This window comes from Grampus griseus, assembly GCF_964374135.1.
Source record: "Grampus griseus genome assembly, chromosome: 21".
In the NCBI taxonomy this organism is placed as follows: domain Eukaryota; kingdom Metazoa; phylum Chordata; class Mammalia; order Artiodactyla; family Delphinidae; genus Grampus; species Grampus griseus.
In genome coordinates, this window is record NC_139015.1 from 32,501,268 (window position 1) to 32,521,599 (window position 20,332).

At 41.3% G+C, this 20,332-nt stretch overlaps 1 protein-coding gene across 1 annotated transcript in view; it reads right to left on the minus strand.

Annotated features, from left to right (window-relative positions):
* Window positions 1-19,414, minus strand: part of KAT6A (lysine acetyltransferase 6A) — a 109,654-nt gene extending 90,240 nt beyond the window's left edge. The window contains exons 1-2 of the mRNA XM_082680291.1: window positions 19,335-19,414; window positions 15,921-16,825 (exon numbers count right to left, since the gene is read on the minus strand). Coding sequence (XP_082536417.1) covers window positions 15,921-16,520 — 600 coding nt within the window. The 5' untranslated portion in view covers window positions 16,521-16,825; window positions 19,335-19,414. The remainder of the gene's footprint in view (window positions 1-15,920; window positions 16,826-19,334) is intronic.
* Window positions 19,415-20,332: the final 918 nt, after the last annotated feature.

Consider the following 20,332-nt stretch of genomic DNA (forward strand, 5'->3'; position numbering starts at 1 on the left):
ATCATCTGTTTTAGACTGACACTTTGATCAGAGTTCCACTTTATGCCGATTGGGAACTTAGATGGGAACTTAGACGTCAATGTACCAGACAACCTAGCTTCACTATCTTCTTAAAAAGTAGTTTTGTACTTAGATTTTCAGAGCTCCCTGGACTTATCACAATTTCATATACTTGGTTGTTATTATTTCCTTGGCTTTCCCTTGACTGAGAGCAGAGTATCTATCCAGCATCCCCATTATAATCCCAGTCCTAGCACAGTGCCTGTGACATAGACGTTCAGTGGAAGTCTAAATGAATACCTGAAAATAACCGTATGATTTAAGACACAATCAGTCAAGAGTAAAGGGCTTCCCTGGTGGCACAGTGGTTTAGAATCCGCCTGCCAATGCAGGGGACACAGGTTCGAGCCCTGCTCCGGGAAGATCCCACATGCTGCAGAGCAACTAAGCCCATGTGCCACGCTTTTGAGCCTGTGCTCTAGAGCCCGCGAGCCACAACTACTGAGCCCGCGTGCCACAGCTACTGAAGCCCACACGCCTAGAGCCTGTGCTCCACAACAAGAGAAGCCACCGCAATGAGAAGCCCACACAGCAATGAAGAGTAGCCCCCGCTCGCTGCAACTAGAGAAAGCCTGCGTGCAGCAACGAAGACCCAACACTGCCAAAAATAAATTAATTAATTAATTTTTTAAAAAAAAGAGTAAAGGAGAGATTCAGTCCTACAGAAACTTGCTGCTCAAAGTGTGTTCTGTGCAGCAGCGGAACTGTTGGGAGCTTGTTAGAAATGCAAAATCTCAGGCTTCAGCAAAGATGTAAAACTGCATTTTAACAAGATTCCCAGATGAAAATTTGAGAAGCAGTGCTATAAAAATAAAACATGGTGCTTAATTATATTAAAGTCCTTAGTTTGACTTCCGATATGGGCCAGGTTGCTTTGCATGGGGAGAAACAACAGCTCTAAGGCTTCATCATTACTCTAATCTTGAAATTCAAGATACAAAATACAGACTTATATGAACAACTTTAACAAAGGGGGTACTCTGCGGGGAGGTGGGTGGTGAGGGTTGTTGGTGTTTTGGTTGTTGTTTTTACTCGGGGAAGAGAGAGCTACTATTACTTAAAAAACAGGACCAAATGAGGGACTGTCAAATATTTTGCCTATTCCAAAAGAACATGACCAGAGAACATCCATCCTAACTTAAATGGATTACAGATATGTGAAAAATGCTTTTTAAGCTATTTATGTGTCTGCTTCTATGTCCTGTTAAAATTGACATGTGTTCATGAAAACTTCAGTCTTTAAAGTATTATGGCAAGATTTTGTGGTTTAATAAATTGATTTGTTTGGTTTGGTGTTTGGTGTTTTACCGGAGAAAGGAGAGGAAAATCAGCACTATATCCTGCTGTTTATTTTTGAAAGTGAAGGCAAAAAAAAAAAAAAAAATCCCTGGAGCCATGACCTGCTCAGGCTTAAAACAATCCTTAGTAGGCAGCTGCTGCATGCATTGGGTGGTTACTTCTCTCCTACAGAAAAGGAACTGAAGCTCATGGAGGGCAAAGTAATTTAAAGATCAAACAACAAGTAATTGATGAGGTCAAGATAATGTATTCTTAAATATAAGCCCTAAACTAATCAGAAATAATGTTGTAATAATTCAGGAATACTTTAAACCACTGCACCAATTTACCAGAGTTTCAGTTTATCTCAACTCTGAATTCACAGTGCTTTTTTCTTTTGACACTCCACTAGCCTCTACATTCTGGCACGTATACTATAACTATACAACCTTGGGCATATCACTAGACCTCTATGAGCCTTTGTTTCTTCTATAAAATAGACAGTCTTCCTTAAAATGTTGTTATGACCTAAATGTAACATCAAGCATATAATATTTATTCAAAATTATATAAGTTTTCAAATACAAGCACTTAAAAAGATTGACAAAGAAGGTCATACTAAATCATCTGCTCCTTGCCATCAGTAGAAAAGCGACAGGCTAAGATTTCTACTTGGGGGTGTTGTGGGAGCTGACTCTACGTGACAGAAACCTATCAGTATAAGCTGCTGCTCACAAGGGAGGTCCAGCAAAAAGACCTAGATACTTCTTAAAGCAACAAAGCAGCAGTTAAAAAAAATTTACGATGACCCCAAAAATTGTACATTTTCAAGTAATCAGGCTTAAGACAGTCTAACAGTAGAAATACAGATCAGAGGTTGTCTCTGGTCACTAGGTCGGAAGAGCTAACTCCAATGAAAGCAAAAGCATAGAGTCAAAAATGGATAATGATTATTCATTTATCAGACTGCCAAAGATCAAAAGGTTTGATAAACTGTGTTGCCAAGGGTGTAGGGAAACAACTATTCTGATACACTGTGGGTGAATCTCTATGGAGAGAAATTTAGAAATATCAAAATTACCAAGACACACTCTTTGCCCAATTATTCCACTTCTAGGAATTTGTAAGTAAAATAATGCACAAAGGAGGTTATTGAGTGCTATTTGTAGTCACAAAAAATTGGAAACAAATGTCCATCAGCAAGGGACTGGTTATATAAATTATGGCACACCCACATAAAGGAATACCACCAAACTTTACGTATTGATGTGGAACACACTTAAGATATGTCCTTAAGTAGAGATGGAAAAAAGGAGGGTGAACAACAGTATGTTAAGACATGCTACCAACTGTGAGGAAAAAAATGTATATATAAAGTGACTGCTTACATACACACAGAATCTCCTTGGAAGGTAAAAAAGAAACGAAAGCCACTGACCGCTGCCCAGGAAGGGAACCGGTCGGCTAGGGAACCAGAGTCAGAAGAACACTTCTCGTGGGATACTCTTCCGTACGTTTGAAATGTTATGTACCCGTGAATGTATTACCTATTGGGAAAACACCATTGTTTACACTTTTAAAAATACTGCAGGGGTAACAGAGAACAAATATTACCCCAAAGGAAGTGGCAAATGGTACTTTTCAGCTGAGGTGTCAAGCATTTGCAGAAAACGTCTGAACTCTCTCTCCTTTCAATCTATATTATTTTGAGAGGATAAATGGTTCAGCTTCTAAGTTTACTAGGAGACTTAATATTTAAAAAAAATTTTTAAATCAACCTAATTTCTATCATTCCCCTTTCCAGTTTAAACCTGACAGTTTCCATTCAACAAACATTTTCTGAGCATATTACAATCTGTCAAGACCTGGATACAGGATTAATAACATGTATGACTTGATAAGTGGTTTAACAGATGTATGTAATAAATGCTGAAGAAGTACCCACTTTTTTTAATGCTTGTCATTTTCATGAACAAGAGGCAGCCTAATGTGGCTGAAAGAGTACTGGGCTTGAAAGGGACCTGGTTCTAGTTCTATTTATTCCCTTAACCAACCATACAATTCTGCATAAGCAAAACCTGGCCACCATAGCACTTGGACTGCCTACCTTACTACAAGTACTATGTCAAAAATAATATGTAAGAAAGCAAAATTCTTTTTAATCTGTGCAACACTTCAGAGTATGTTATTACCACTCATACAAAGTTTGGGGGGAAAAGACTATTTCCCTTTCTCCTTCTCTAGCTTTCTTGGCTGAAGTTGAGTTCTCCGCGTAGCTGAAGTTATCAGAAACAAAATCGTGTATTTTTAACTTTCTTCACAGTTAGTAGATGATGGAGCCAACCCACCTGTAGAACATTCAGAGAGAGTAAAAGGTGAGATTTTACTAAAACGTACATAGATAAAGTGGGTATTCAACAGCTATGAAAAAGGGAGCTTACATAGCACATTAACCAAGGCCTTGATGCGCTTACAATGGAGGGTAAATGAGAGCAACAAGAAGCCAAGGATGGCAGCAACAAGGGCAAAAAGGGCCAACACAGAGCGGGGCTACAGAAGTGACCAGTGGTGACTGTCATGCTGGCTGCCTTTCAGCCCTCCTCATGATATGCTTTGTCAATGCCCTAAATTTGAAGTTGCCTGCTTAAAATCTTAGCCTATTCTTATGCAGTGAAAGGAATGCTGTTTACCTCTGCTACCACCGATGTGTTACTCACCCTGAAGGATAATTCTTCAGATAAATTCTTTCTTCTACCATAAAAAGGTAAAAAAAAAAAAAAACAGAAAGGAAGAAAGAAAAAAGATAAATGTATCCTGCTGGCTTGGAGGTTACCCTATCATACCTTTAATCACCAGCTCAAAGAAAGCATGATATCAAATACCAAAGCTGCTTATAAAATGCAGAAACATAAAATGCTAACTAAAGTTTACTAGGGAGAGTAGCGACTTCAAAACCAAAACCTAGAAGTTAAACATGTGACTTTTTTATTCATATTCAATTAAACATTTATTATGGGCCCACAATGTTTTGCTTCTAGGTCTTTGTACATGCTGTTCCTTCTGCAGGAACCACTCTCTTTCCCACCCCACCCATCTGCTTCCCCATTTTCTAACCTCTCACATGTGACTTCCTCTGAGAAGGCTTCCCTAACTTTCCCCACCCGCTCTTCTGGGTTTCCACAGCACTCTGTTTCAGCCCATCAGAGCACTTATCACTGTGTGTGTTAATTACAGGACTGTATCTTCTTCACTCAGGACCTAATCACTGTGCTGGCACCTGGAAGATGTTCCATAAATACTTGCAAAGCACCAGACACTGCGTTAGATAGACAGGGTATAAAGATGAAAAACCAGATCCTAAGTTCACTATCAATACAGTGTAAAATGGGCTATGAAGGAGGGGTGTTCAGGATATCAGGGGCTTGAAGAGAGCTCTCTAAGTCAGCCTGGAAGCAGGATGGGTGACAAGGAAGAAATAAAGGATATGCCTAGGCTAAGTCTTCAAGGTGAAATAAGAGCTAACTGGTAAAGAAGAGAGAAAGGATTCCAGATGGGACGAAAACAAAGGAGCAAGAGAAAACAAGGTAGACCTGAGGAACTCCAAGTAGTTTGGAATGTGCAAACCTCAGCACGCATCAGAATCAATGGGGGGCTTATTAACATACAAATTGCTGGACCCCACCCCCAGTTTGTGATTCAGCAGGCATGGAATATGGCCCAAAAATATGCAGTTCAAACAAGTTTTCCAGTGACATTACTGCTACTTCTGGTCCTAGGACCACACTTTGAGAATCACTCGTATAATGAAACACAGAGGGCACATGAAGCAGTAGCAGTAGACAATTTGGAGCAACATGGGAGGTAAAGTAGAGGGTTAAAAATCATATATATGATGCCACAGAATTTGGCACTGAAGGATCTTAAGCAGAGTTTATTTTAGAAAGATGGTAATACGTAACATTTACAGAGCACTAGACTTATGTGTAGCTCAATGCAATAGCTGCTAGTCATATGTGGCTATTTCACTTAAGTTACAATTAAATAAAATTTTAATTTAAGTTCTACAGTCAACCAGCCATACTTCATGAGCTCAAGAGCCACATATGGCTAGTGGCTACTGCTTTGAGTACAGGTATAAAACATTCCACCATCGTACAAAGCTCTATTAGACAACACTGATGTACATTACATTAACCCGTTAAATCTTCACTACTTCATTATGAGAGAGGTACTGTATTATCCCCATTCTATAAAAAGAAATGTGGCAAAGAAAGATTAAGCAAATTACCCAAGGTCATAAGGCAAGTAGTACCAACATGGGATGCAAACCTGGATGGTCTGGTTCTTGAGCCTGTGTTCTTAACTGCTTCTTGATAAGATCATTCTTGGCAATAATGTGAACCAGAAGGAGATGATACTGGAGGAAGGAAAACCAGTGAGGAAGCTACTACACTAAGTCAGGAGAGAAACAATGAGGACCTGCACCAAGAGAGTAGCAGCTAGAATGGAGAAAGGGCTCATTAATAGAGATGTTAAAGCAGCAGAAAAGACTGGGGATGGACTAGAACTGAATCCAAAAGAGGAGCAAGCGAGGAGTAGAAGATGGCACCGAAGTTCCTGTTTTAGGAATCAGAGTCAATGGCAATGCCTCTCACCACAGTAAAAAATCAAAAGAGCAAGCTGAAGGAGGGTGATAAACTCCTTCTGGGTCATCATGAATTTGAAGTGCCTGAGATAAGACACTACACTACACAGTGAGATATATAAGTCCAGAGCTCAAAAGAGAGATTTGGTTTAAGATATGAATTTAGAGTCATCAGTATAGAGAAGGTACATCTGGAGATAACTCAGGAAGGTTAACACAATAAGTAGACAAAGAACAGAACCTTAGGGAATCCAACATGTAAGCTACAGGCAAAAGATAAAAAGTCAGTAAACTGAAAATGAATCACCAGAAAGATGGGAGGAGTGGGGGAAGACCCAGGAAAGAATCATCCCAGAGGTCAAGGGAAGAGAGAAGAGTAAACAAATGCTAAGTGCTGCTGAGAGGTCAGGTAAGATAAAGACTGAGAACTGTCCACAAGAGCTGTTTCAGACGGTGTTAGGGCCAAAGGCCAGATTGCAACAGATCTGGAACAACTGTAGACTTTTTTCCAAGAAGTTTCAAAACGAAGGGAAGGAGACAGGGTATAGATGGAGAGAAGAATCTGGAGCAGTGTTGCTTCTATTCTGACTTGATGGGAGAGACTTCTCTATGCTAAGGGGCAAAGAGCGAAAAGACTGGAACACTTGATGGAGCAAGGTTCTTAAGGCAGGAAAGAAAAGGATCCTGCACATAAACAGAGATATTACCTCTAGATGCTTCTTTCACGTCCTCTGAAGGGGTATTAAAGGGGGTAAAAGTAAGTACAAATGTATTTAGGGTAGCGTGGGAAGGGTAAAGCTGGATGAGCTCATATGGTCAGAAAGATTCTCTTCTCTCTATGAAGCAGAATACAGGAGTATCTGCTGAAAATGAGAGAGGCAAAAGGGTTGGAGGGAATATTGAACTGCTGCAGAGAAAACAGACTACAGACACAGATGTACATCCCCAAGCAGAAGACAGAGCTGAGATTTGAGGCCACAAACTTGCAAGTGGCAACCTACCAGTGGGTTTGTGCCATTTTCTTCAAAATGATCGAGTCTCACAGAGGAGCAGGGAGAGGATGGTTGGCTTAATTTCAAGGTTGGGGTTTGCCAATTAGATGCAGGAGTAAAGTGAGTAACTGCAATGATAAACCGTAAGGCCACACAATTAGAAGAAAAGCATTCATGGGGGGATAGGAGGGGCATCAGAATCACACAGGGAACTTTCTTTGAACTACATTCCCTATGGGAAACCTTGATGAGATAAAAGAGCAGGTGCAGCAAGAGTGAAAAGAGAGAAGTGGAAAATTAAGGCAGTTATGGTCACGGAGTAGAACAAAATTCAGGTTTCCAGAGGTACCCTGTCCTGGGTTCAAAGTGCGTTCATGAGAGTAGGTGTGAAATGTGCTGTTTCCTGTATCTGAATTTCAATCCCTAGGCAATTCTGTCCCCTGACTCCCTCAGCCAGTTCCCACCACAGGACATGTTGGTTCGAAGCGCTAGAGCAGGGGTTCTCAACCCTAGCTGCATATCAGATGCACATGGAGACTTCAACAAACAAACAAATAAACAAACTGAAATCTGGGCCCCACTGTTGGAGTCTAATTGGCTTGGTGGTTATTTTTTAAGGCTCCTCAGGTAATTCTAAAGTGGATTTAGCGTTGAGAACCACTGCTTTAGAAAGAACAGGACTTTAGCTTTATGTTAGAGAATTAAAGGAAAACAGACTGGCATGAGAAGAAATGAAATAACTAAAGCAGGAAAATGGTGAAAGAGGATCTAAACCCTACGTCAGATATTTAAAGATGTCCTGAATAGAAAAGTTAGGAAACTATTAAAACACAGCATCATACTCAACACACACCAAAAATGTAATGTTTCCAAGAGTTCTGTTATAGGTTCTAGAAAACTCAGGAGTTAAATGCTTCGCTGTAGCCAATGACTAAGAAAAAAGACAAACCTGCACTGTACTAAGCAGAAAGAACTGAAAACCAACACTGAACAACAGCTCTCTAGGTCAACTACAGTTCACAACTCCCTGGAGGAAAAGGCAGCCTACAGTGAAAGCACGATAATAATCTCACGTACATGGACTCTACCTCTTCTGCACAAAAGGTAAAGGAATCAGCTGTCTTCTTTCACATATACAAAGGTTTTAAGTTTTTTAGTCTGCCTGATTGTCTTTCTACAGCAGTCACTTTCTCCTTAACAAGTTTTACCAATAATCTTAAAACCACCTACTGCAAATCTAAATGCTACACTCCTATAATCTCTATGCTTAATTTAACCCTAAACCAAATAGTGCCATACTACTCTATCCAATTATTTTATAACTGTCCCCAATCTTAACCTTTATTTGCCACTTCCTAGTCTATTTGCTAAGTTTTACAACAAAGTAAAAGTTAAAAGTAATGCAGAGATGAACGGTTAGTCATAAAGACCAAAAAAGACAAACATGACCTGTTGCCTGTTGCCTTCCCTGTAAGGTTTGTTTACTGGTATTAACAAACTCACCCAGAACCAAGATACTATGTATACATAACAATGAGTGATGAACTGTACACTCCTAGGCCACCCATATTTAATGCCTTTAATGAGAATTACTTCATTAATTAATAGAAAGGCTTGTACCTTTCTATCTCCGTCTTAAATATTTTAAGTTCAAACCAATTACCCAAATCATGCGGACATCGTGAGTTGCAGACGTTCTGAAAATTAGACTTAACTGGAAGTGGACATTTTTTTCAAAACTCAAGGAGTACTTCATCTCCCAGCATTAGGGTAGTTTAACATGTTCTCCTAATATTTAGCTAAAACAGAAGAAAACTTTCTAATTCCTCTAGTTTGGGTCATAAGAAAGCAGTCTTTTCCAAAAACAAAACAAAACAAAAAACTGTTTCGACTTTCTGGAGTCTTCAAACACCGAAACAAGCAGATTTACATATTTGTGGTTTACAAAAACCACCAAAATTCTCTACACCAGGGTTCATCCTATGGTTTCCATTAAGGAAGAGATTTCTAACAATGTTATTTTATACTCGTTGCTCTCTAAAACTGTAAGACAGTACTACAGCCTAACGAAAAAAGCACAGAACCGAGAAGGGCCCGACCACTTCTCCCAGATGCAATTAACTTCCTGTGGGGCATTAAGCAAGACACTCAAATCTCTCTGACCCTCAGTTTCTCTATTTGTGAAATAAGATGAGAATCATTTTTATCCAAGATTGCTACTGGCTACAAGTTCTACAAAATGGAGATGATTCTACCCTTTATTTTTTCTAAGAATGTAACTATGCTTTGTAAGAATAATCCAAAATAAAAATTACATACCTTAATAAAAATGTACACTTTAATATAAAATATTAACATAAAACATATAAAACATAAATAAATATATAAAATATACTGTAATCAAAAAATATACCTTACTCAACACTACAGCCAGACTTATTTTTTCTTAGCAGGTCTTTTTCTTTAATTGCTAGCAGTTAAAAACTATTTTGACCCAGAATGGCATTCTGCAAATCTAAATGCTACACTCCTATAATCTCTATGCTTAATTTCAACCCTAAACCAAATAGGGCCATACTACGAACTGTTTCTTCACCTGTCCCTTAATAAAGTTGAAAGTAATTCTTTTGACTTGAATTTACAGAGTTATGTACAGTGCTGATGAAAGCCATCTGTTGGGAACTTTGACTTTCCTGTCAAAAGGAGAAAACCAGAAGAAACAGCCTAGATTTTCCTGGGAACCAGCTGCAGCTGAATGAGTCCTAATCCTACTCCAGCTGGGAAAAGCAGAAGGGTGAAGTGGCTACTGGCTTAATTCATCTGCTGCAGATTCTTTATGAACTGACTCCACCCCTGAGTAGCCAACTGGTAAACAACTTTACCAGACTGAGGCTCTTAATTAATCCCTATATGTAACATTTACTTGGTTCTTTAAAAAATTTCAAATCAGAGCATGAAAAGTATTCACTATTATAATTTTAAAAAACATTTCCCAGTTCACTAGAAACAACATTTTTAACTCTAGTTTAACCAGCAAACTTGGCACCCAGATTCAGTCCTCTCACATATCTAAGAAACATGTCAGTGTAAATATACTTTATCCAGTATTCTAAATAGAAAGGGAAGAAATATCTGTGAAGGAGATTTTTACAACCTCAAGAAACCTGGAATGATACAATATTTCTTTCCCCAGATTCATCGCACAGTTCCTGTTATCTATTTGCTTTCATAGTATTAACAGTTAAGTACGATGTAAAAAAGTGCTGGCCCATGTGTCCGAATGAACTGAATAAAAAACAGGCAGCAGAATAAGAAAATAATGTATTTTGCATATATTTATTTTCCATTTGGCATTTTATAAGAAGCCATAATAAAAACTTGTATTATTAAATAGCTATTATATAAATATATCATGCCTATAAAACTTAACCATGTAAAGTTCTTTTGAGACTTGAATAAGAAAGTACTCAGAACAGTGCCCAACACACTGTTAGACCTTAACAAATGTTAGCTATTAATAGGTTTCTACAAGCAACTGCTTACATTCCCTTGGCCTCCTGATACAGGATAAAGAAAGAGGTTAGAAGCAATTTGTAGTACTATCTGATGTCTTCGTTAATTTCTTCCATTTATTTCATCAATTTACAAGAAGTTAGCCCAAGAAAGAGTAAAGTGTTAGCAACTGTAACTCTAAGAAAAATGTTTAGGTTGTGTGCACTGGCTGGGTACAGAAGTTTGATCAGCAATGGCTAAATCAAAGGTTGCTTTAGTAGCTCAAGTTTTCTTTCAGGGTGTGTCATGGACTGAAAACTACCAAAGCACACATAGCTCAAAGGCTAACTAGAAGACCAAAAAAGTATCTGTACAGGGACTTCCCTGGTGGCGCAGTGGTTAAGAATCCGCCTGCCAATACAGGGGACATGGGTTCGAGCCCTGGTCCAGGAAGATCCCACATGCTGCGGAGCAACTAAGCCCATGCACCACAACTACTGAAGCCTGCGTGCCTAGAGCCTGTGCCCTGCAACGAGAGAAGCCACCGTAATGAGAAGCCCGCACACCACAACGAAGAGTAGCCCCCGCTCGCCGCAACTAGAGCCTGCACACAGCAATGAAAACCCAACACAGCCAAAAATAAAATTTTTTAAAATATCTGTACAATTGATTGTATTTAAATAAATATTGCATTACAAACATATCTCTGCCTGAGTTATTTTTAAATTTGTTTTTTTTTTTAAATAGAACAAGTCTGCTGAGACGAAGTCAGTTTATATTAACCACGTTTATATTTAATCCACCTCAATGACTTGTTAGTAACAAATTTTTATTTCTAGCCAGTTTCTCCTCAGGACCCAGGATATTTAAGAGTCACCAAAAAATGGTACAAACAATGATGTAAGAAATGTACAATTACTGTAATTATAATTAATGTAATTAATTATAATGTAAGAAAATATAACTACTGAGATCAATCAGTTGCAAACTCGGTGACATTACAAAATCTACAACATTCATGTCGCTGTATCCTTGCCATTACTTGAAAAATAAAGTCAACTACATGAGGTTAGGACAATTTTCACTAAAATAATCCTTCTTCACTTAAAGACTGATACAGTTGGCATTATCCTCCATTCCCTCCCCCATGATGTAAGAATTAAAACTTGGAACTTAAAAAGTTTCCCAATAATTTTACTATGAAATACACTTCCTTGCATGCTCTCATAAGGATTTTTAAATTGAGAACTTCTTCCACTTTTTACTACTAATGTATCTCTTCTCAACTTTTCTGTAGCACCTTTGCTTTGCAGTTTTTTGGTGTGCCTGTGTTTTTTTTTTTTTTTTAAATAGACAATCATTCTGCCAGGCAGTTAACACACCCCTGAATTTAATAGCATAGACAATTACTAAAAAGTATGATAGCAACAAAATATCTGAAAACAACATTACCAAGCTTACATTTATAAACAATTTTATCATATCACTGTTCTAACACATAACATGTGAAACAATTTTACAATAAAGGCCATTTCCAAATAGCTAAATCAAAACTATCATTCTTAACTCTCGTAACCTGAAAACATATTTCCATTCTAATCAGCAACTCTACATCAAATACCAAAGTTCCTGTCAATGCCCCTTTTATTCTATGAATTTAAAATGCCAAGTTCCAGTAACACAAAATAATCTGGACTGCACTAAGAGTTTACTGAATTGTGATATAACTTATATTAGAAGGCTAGTATTTATCATTTGATCTTTCTGCTCCAAGTCACCTAAATAATAACATTAATAACCTAATGGGTAATAAGCTAAACAATAACATTAGTTGACAATATCTTCTCTTCCTTTCCCAAGTGGAATGCTTCAGCAAAATATAATTCTGTTCCACAATACTCCACAGACTAACAACACTTTCCTGATGTGGCTGATTACCATAAGCGTATAGTTTTCTGTACTAGTAATATGGAACATAAGCTTTAGATATTCAAGTAAATTATTCTTTGTGTAAAATGAACCCAGAAATTTGAAATGAAGGTGAAAATTACTCCTGAAAGGGAAATGGAGACTCAGTGTCCAAAGTAATTCTTTTAATGGACCATTAGAATCTCAAGTAATAATTAGCCTCACCCAAGAAACATCTCATTCTTTCTCAGAGATTCACAATACCTAATTGTTACCAAAAAAAAAAAAAAAATAGTGAATGCAAAAAACTAAGTTATATTTCATAAGCTAAACAAACGTTGCAAAGAAGTTATTTCACATTTCTATGCCTTAATCCCCAACAGGACCTAAACCCTAAATGCACTGTTCATGGTAGATGCCTAAATGCCTGAATAAATAATGAATAAATGAAGTAAATGAACAAATTATCTTACAGTAATATCTGTATTTCAAAAAAAAGAGAAATTTGCAAGGAGGACGTTGTTATTTAAGCTAGTTACACACTATCACCCTCACCCATATCCCATAATTCAAGGGAAAGCAACATTTTGTCCCAAATGAAAGCACTCTATTACAGCCATGCAACCAATCCCAAACTACAAATCAGAAGACTTCAGTGACATCTGAAAGGAAAATGAAACACAGAAAATATCTTTAAGAAAAAAAAAAGTCATGCAGACCAAACTGTTTTTTTAATTTATGGACCTCAGGTATACAAAACTAGATTATTCATAATCTCTGGTTTCTGATACGTTCTTAGTGCTGGTTCAAAGTAAATTTTAGAATTCATTCTATGACAGAAAGAGAAAAAAGGGACGCAGTCAGTGAAATGGGAACGGTGGGGGGGCGGGACATGTCCTTTTACAATCAGAGAATGTGCCTTGAAGTTAACACCAAGAACATTTACAATTGTGTACTTGAATGCGGTGACAGGCATTATACCCAACAACTCCCAAGAGGCAGTAGGTATCGCTGTCACAAAGACTCTGGAGCCAGAATGCCCAAGCCCAAAACCTAGCTCTGTCACCTAATACCTTTGTGACTCGGACAAGTTACTGAACCTCTTTTATGCCTCAGTTTCTCCATCTGTAAAACAACAGTACCTATCTCATTGAGTTATTTGAGGATTAAACGAGTTAATATATGCCTGGCTGTAAAGTAACGTCTGGCATATAGTATAAATACATCATTAAGTTAAATAAACTCACCATAAACTACAACAACCTAAAGTTAGTACAGCAAATCTCCCTTATAACATGGATAAAACTTTTAAATCACAGTATCTCCAGATTCTCCCTCAAGTGAAAACACACTTAAGTTCAAGTGTCTTCACAAAAACTCTTAAAAATATTTCTGTACAGCTATCTCACCAAAAACAGCAAAACAAAAACCACTCAGTGGCTGAAAAGTTAATGTACAGTTCCTTCCAAAGGTTAATAATCACAATAAAAGTTAGAACCGTATAGAAAAAAGAAGAATGTACTCAGGCTGCTCCATAGTCCCTGAACTGCATCTCTCACCCACAGCTGAGCAGACCAGTAGGTACACATGCACTCCAGACCAGGTAAGGCCACCACAGCTCCAAGCAGAGCGCCTGGCCCACAGTAAGTGCTCAGTAACTATTTGCTGAATTAATTAATGCCCTAAAAGTGAAACTACTTCTAGCCTACACTTTCCTTTCTCCACCCCTGTCAAATATAATCTGGATAATTTTTTTAAAGAATATCTAGGTTTTCATAACAGCAAATCAATCAATTCCAAATGGGGAATGATTGGACAGTTTTGTTTTTTTAAAAAAAGAGGAAAGTAGTTAAATACAACAAAAGGAACAAACGTAATCTGTTCATAGGAGGAATAATTCCTTGCCCTAGAGTTTACTGTATTATTATTTTTAATGTGAGCTTTTCATATCTTTGGGGAAAGTCATGCACAAAACTTAACCACTGAAAATAAGACTCCATTCAAAAATATATAATGGATCTCATCAACTCTAATTTTGTAGATACTATCATAAGTTTGTTTCCCAATCAGACCAGTACAAATATACAAAAGTCTACTCAACGAAACACAATTTTTCCAAGTTTAGTTACTTTGGTTAACAATACTGTATATTAAAGTTATATAAACCAAAGAGATGTTCCTAACCAAAGCAAACCAGCAGATCTCTACTGGATTAAACATTTTTTTAATGCAAAGGTCTCAGGCTCAGCTGCAAAATAAGAATTGCTGGATTAGATGGTTCTTAAAAGTCCCTTTCAAAAGTAAAATCCTAGCGGGACCTCCCCAGACACGGGTTCAAGCCCTGGTCTGGGAAGATGCCACATGCCGCGGAGCATGAACCATGTTATGAATGGGATTGCCTATTAATCCATGACTCCATCAGAATCATTTTAAGGGTAGTAACAGTAAGATAATGCTTCTATTTCAAAGTTCACAGGGAAAACTGAACCTTAAAATAGATCTCTAAAACCTGCATCCAAAAAAAAAACCTGTTCATTTTCAGTTGCTATTTAAACAAAAATCTACTGGTGGGTTACTAACTGCAATAATTTAGATCAAATCTCAAATATTTTAAAATAATTCAATGTTAACTTTAGAATCTTAACACCCTAGAAGTAGCCTCCACGATCTTAAGCAATGACGATGATGTTACTGGTGTACAGTAAGGTGTGCAACAACTTAAAGTACAGCCACTCCCCACAGAACCACAATTCAGAACACCTGAAATAAATTCACAGCTAAGACACCAGGTCAACGTACAAAGGAGCTGCTAACAAAACTCTCCTCATCCTCAAATATCTATTTAAGGGCCAAGATTGACTGTTAAGAAGACATACTTTCAACGGTACAAAATAATGGCATAAAACACACAGCACAGTAAAGTATACCATTTGAGTATCAAGACTCCGGACTCCCCAGAACTTTAGGAACATAGGCTACTGTATTCCTGATGCATGCAGTTACACCTGTCGTAAATAATAATGTTTAGGACTTCATCATATGCAAAAAATAAAGCATGACCAAAAGTTAGAATACAAAGAGCAAAAATAAGAATTGCTAAATCTGCTTAGCCACTACTATGGTCAGGATAATCGGTCTCATTCCTGTCTAGTAATCGGCATCAAAACGGAAAAAAGAAAGAAGACAGGTTCTTAAAGTCTCCAGCATTTGGCTGCTCATCAACTTCAGCAATAAAGTATTATAAGAACTTTTATGTAACAGGTTTAAAGTTGTGTGCTACTTTTTAATTCTAATCTAAGTATGTTCTTTTAGGCAGAGCAATACTCTACACTTTGAATCTTAGTCATCAAATATGTCAAAGTATCAGAACAATTAGCATCTACTGAGTTCTCACACCTAGAATTCACCAATAAAAAACAGGAGGTGATTATTCCACAAAAGGCCCCAAACACCAACGGTAACTTCTATTCAACTTCCTAGAAATGTGGCTTTGTAGCATGCTGTACCATCAGCTCTGTGAACACTGATGCATAGGCCATTCTTACCTTATCCTTTTCATGTGGAAGGAGTGACACTGGAGGTAAAGAAGAAAGAGACTCACAACTCTCTTTCCCATCCACATTGGTTGCTTTAGTGTTGAGCCGATAAAGAGGTCCATCTTTAAGGAGTCTGCCGTGGCCAACGGCGCGTTTAATAGCCAATCGTAACTGCTGGTGAAAGCCAGAGGCAGCACCGCCTCCAAACAATGCAGACACATCCTTCTGACCTTTCAAAAAACGTTCAATGCTTTTCAAAGTTGAGCCACCGGACTCTGCCAAGCCCTCGACTGCCCGCTTGATCAGTTTATTCCAGTCTACATTTTGTTTATTATCCACTTTTCCATGGTTTCGAGGTTTAGGAAGTGCTATTCGCCCAGGATTATCAGGATCTTTATAGGAATTGAGTCCTTTATTTGAGACTTTCAAAATTGTTCCATCTTTGACACTCAACTCCAATTGTTCTAAAACAGTTTTACGATCCAAGCCATGGGATGAAGACACTGCATTGCATATCCTTTCTTCTGAAGGACGCTGTTTTTGCTTCTTCACTTTTTTGATGGCCTCCAAAATCCACTCCGTATACAGCGGGTTGGCGAGTTTTACCATGGTGAAGGATTCTGTATATCCATAGAGTCGTTATCCCTTATCCTGATGCTGAGTAAGTTTTACACCATGGAAAACAACATTCCCGGAGGCTGGGAACCAGTTAACCATAGCATACAAGTTTTCTGGCCTGAGTCCTTCCTCCTTTCACAAAACAGAGTGCCTCCCCACTTTTACTTTAGAAACCAAAACAACCTGTTATCTGAAATATCTTCAAACTTCTCAATAGCACCACACATGGGTCTGTTCATAAAGTTGTAAGAACTCAAGAACATCTCATTCCCAGCAGAAAAATGTGCATCTTATGCCTGGAAAACAATTAAAACAAGGTCAGTTTCCTATCAAGGCCCGTTTTATAAATACACTGGAACTGAAACATCCTAGTCTTTAAAGCACTCAAACAGTGTTCACTGAGCACCTGTAGGAGTCTGATCATGTTTCTATCAACATTCCAAAACGATCATGTATGTAAACCACTGGAAAAACGAAGAAAAGGAAGAAAAGATTAAAAATTAGGATACAATGAGGAAACAAGATGAGATGCACTGTGAATGACCTTAGGCTACAACTAACCAGAGGGGTGCTGGCTATTCTGCCCTCCACAATCTCTGCTCACCAGTCTATGAATTGAAACTCTTCCTTGACATCTTTCTCCAAGAAACTATTCAGCACTTCAACAAGTATCTAGATTAGCAGAAAGAATCCTGCAATGAAAGTAAGAGTGAAACTTTCATCTTTCAAAATTCCAGACATTCAGACTGGATGAAAACAGTCAATAAGATGGACAGAAAACCACTGAGAAAATTTTAACTATTGCATATAGTAAAAGAAACAAATACAATTTCCACAAACCAAGTTCACATTTTAAGTATGATATTACTTTCAACATTCCAAGTGGAAACAAAATTAACATTTTGAAAATAGTCAAGTGCGAAAAGTGTTCAAAGAATTTTTTTAAATTCCAATTTCCTTCAAATTTTAGGAATCACATGCTGATAAGCTTCTCCTAGTAACATTCAATATACTGGAGAGAGTCCAACAACTGTCAAAATGTTCATAACCAATCTACAGACATAGCAACTAGAAATGAGAATGGCCCAGAATCACTGGCTTCAAATGTACACACTACATATCAAATGTACAGCACAGGAGAAAAATGTATTGCCTGTCTGTAGTCTAAAGAGAAGACGACCTCGTAAAGATTCAAGATTGCTGTCCTGAAATGAACATTAATGAATAAGACACCAACGTATACTTATACACACACACATCTATGTATGTACACACACACACACGTTGCCTCTCCAGGATCAAAATCAGTATTCTTTCAGACAAAAGAATCTGGCAAATACAAATCTTTTTGAAAATCACCAAAATAATGAATTCCGAATCTAATAACTTCTTTGCTTCCAAAAATAAATTTACCTTTACCTAAATGTTTTTTAGAACTCCAAGGAGTACTCTGAGGAGCACTTACAACATAAACATCCTAGAAAAATGGCTCCCACAGTAATCGTTCTTCCGAGTGCCTCTAAAATCAAAAGGAAAACTAACAGATATGAAGAAACTGATAGTATTACTCTGATAAGAAAGAAAAGGCTGAAGGAAACACGCAAACCTGAGCCAAGACTTCTTTTCTAAATTAGCTGACTGAAAAGCAGTCCCCCGAGGGAAGAACTCAGCTTCACCGTGGTGAGAGTCTCGAGAGGACAGAAATCACGGTATTACTCGGAGTGGGTGCATTACGGAGGCATTAACGCTACAATGAAATGAGAGGCTTCAGCCCGAGTTGCAGACGCTGGGCCCGTCCTGGCTGCTTAACCTCGCAGGTGAGAGAAGAAGGACAGTCACCCGCGGTCTCTCGGGCCGGGATGCGCACGGGTCTTCAGGTCTTCAGCAAGCGAAGCGCCTGCAGACCTGAGCTTTAACTCCAGGAAAGTACCCCGGCGGCCGGAGAGAAAGTGCAGCTCGCCTCCGGCAGTCCTTCCCCGACCTCCATCCCCCCCACCTCCCCGCGAACGCCTCTTCGCGCTCTATTTTTAAAGGGAGAGAAACTTCAGAAACTTGTAACGGCACCAGCCCGCGGCTTGCCGACGGGGAGTCGGCGGCTCCCACCGGACGGGAACGGAACCCGAGGACGAAGTTAACAATGAAATCACGTGAAAGAGTTGAGAGCCGCACATCTGCGCTCCCAGCTTCGCCGAAGCCGCGGCCGCCCGGAGGCCGGTCCCGGGCGGTGGGGCGCGGGCGGGCCTGGCGGCTCCGCGCTGACAGGCGCCCGCCGCCCCCGGCGCCGGGGCTGACAGCCCGGCGCACACGCCGCCGCACGTGCGCCCTCCGCACCACAACACGGCCGCCTGTCACCCCGCGCCGCGCGGCCGCAGGGGCCGAGCGCGAGCGCCGGGAGCGCGGGCGCAGGGGCCGGGCGGGCCGGGCGGCGGGCGCAGGAGCCAGGCCGGTGGGCGCGCCCCGAGGGAGAGCCGACCGCCTGCACGGCCCGCCCGCGGCTTCGCGGCCTGGGCCACCGCCGCCGCCCCCTCCCGGCTGCCCGCTCCCCGGCCGAGCCCGGCCCGGGCCGCCGGCGGCGGCGCGCGGGCCGCGGGGCGGGGGAGCCGGGAGCCGGGCGCCGGCCGGGCGCGAGGGGGCGGCCGCGGCGCCCCAGCCCGAGGCCTGGCGCAGAGCAGCGGGAGGCGGCGCAGGCCGCGGCGGGGCCTGCAGCGGCCACCGGCCCCGCGAAGCGGCGAGGCGGGTCCCGGAGCGGCTCAGCCTCGGGCTTGACGGCCGGGGGCGGCCGGGGGCGGCCCCTCGACTACTTACCGGGGGAGAAGAGCGCCGGGTAAGCGGGGCCCCGGGCCGGACCGCGGAGATGCCCCAAACTGACACGGCCGCCATCTTGGAGACAGTGAGCTCCGGCCGGGGGGAGGGGAGGCGAGGCGGTGGAACAGCCGCGGGGGGAGGGGAAGCGTCGCGAGGGAACGGCTGCCTGGGGGAGGGCGCGGGAACAGCCCGAGAGCTAGGCGAGCGGGAGGGGGAGGAAGGGGCAGCGCGGGAGGGGGACGGCCGAGGAGCGGGAAGAGCTGGGCCGAGAGCCGGGAAAGGCCGGAGGGCGGGGCGGGGCAGGAGGGAAGAGCCGGCCGGGCGGATCACGTGGGGCCGGTACAAAAGGCCAAAGCCAAAGCGGGAGGAGGACTGGAGGAGGCCGTCGGCCGGGGCCGCCTGCTCGACCCTCTAGCGCGGTTGGGCCGGGCCGATAGCCGGGGCAGGAGGTGCTGTGTACCCATTGCACAGCTGGGGAAGCAGAGGGTCGCGCCGGGGTGGGGAGGCATCGGTGCGGCGCGGAAATCCGGTAGGATCTGAACTCTGATGGCGCCTGTGTTTACCGTCACCGAGCCTCCCTCCGCACCGCGGTGCCCGCGCCCCGCTCCCACGGCGACTCCCCGGAACCGGGTCGGGAGCTGGGGCGGAGGGCGGGGAGAAGGCCGCCTCGCTTCATCATTCCGTGTCTGCGCGCATCTTCTCCCCACACATCCACCCCTTTGCGGGAAAATCAGTAGGTGCGAGGAGGAGGGGAAGGGTAGAAAGTTGGGTGCCGTGTCGAGCCCTTTCACCACAATGACCTCATCCTCCCTACCCCAGGAGACTTGTTGGACCTCACCAGAGCCATCTTTGTAGGGACCAGCGAAGGCTCGGTGGTGAGATCCGCACAGGTCACACAGCTATCTGGTGGCACACTTCTGAGTTTGGAGCCTCCATCTGTCTAATGCCGACGCCTGTCCTGTACCCGTGCCCTACGCAGCACTGCTCTTGTCCGAATT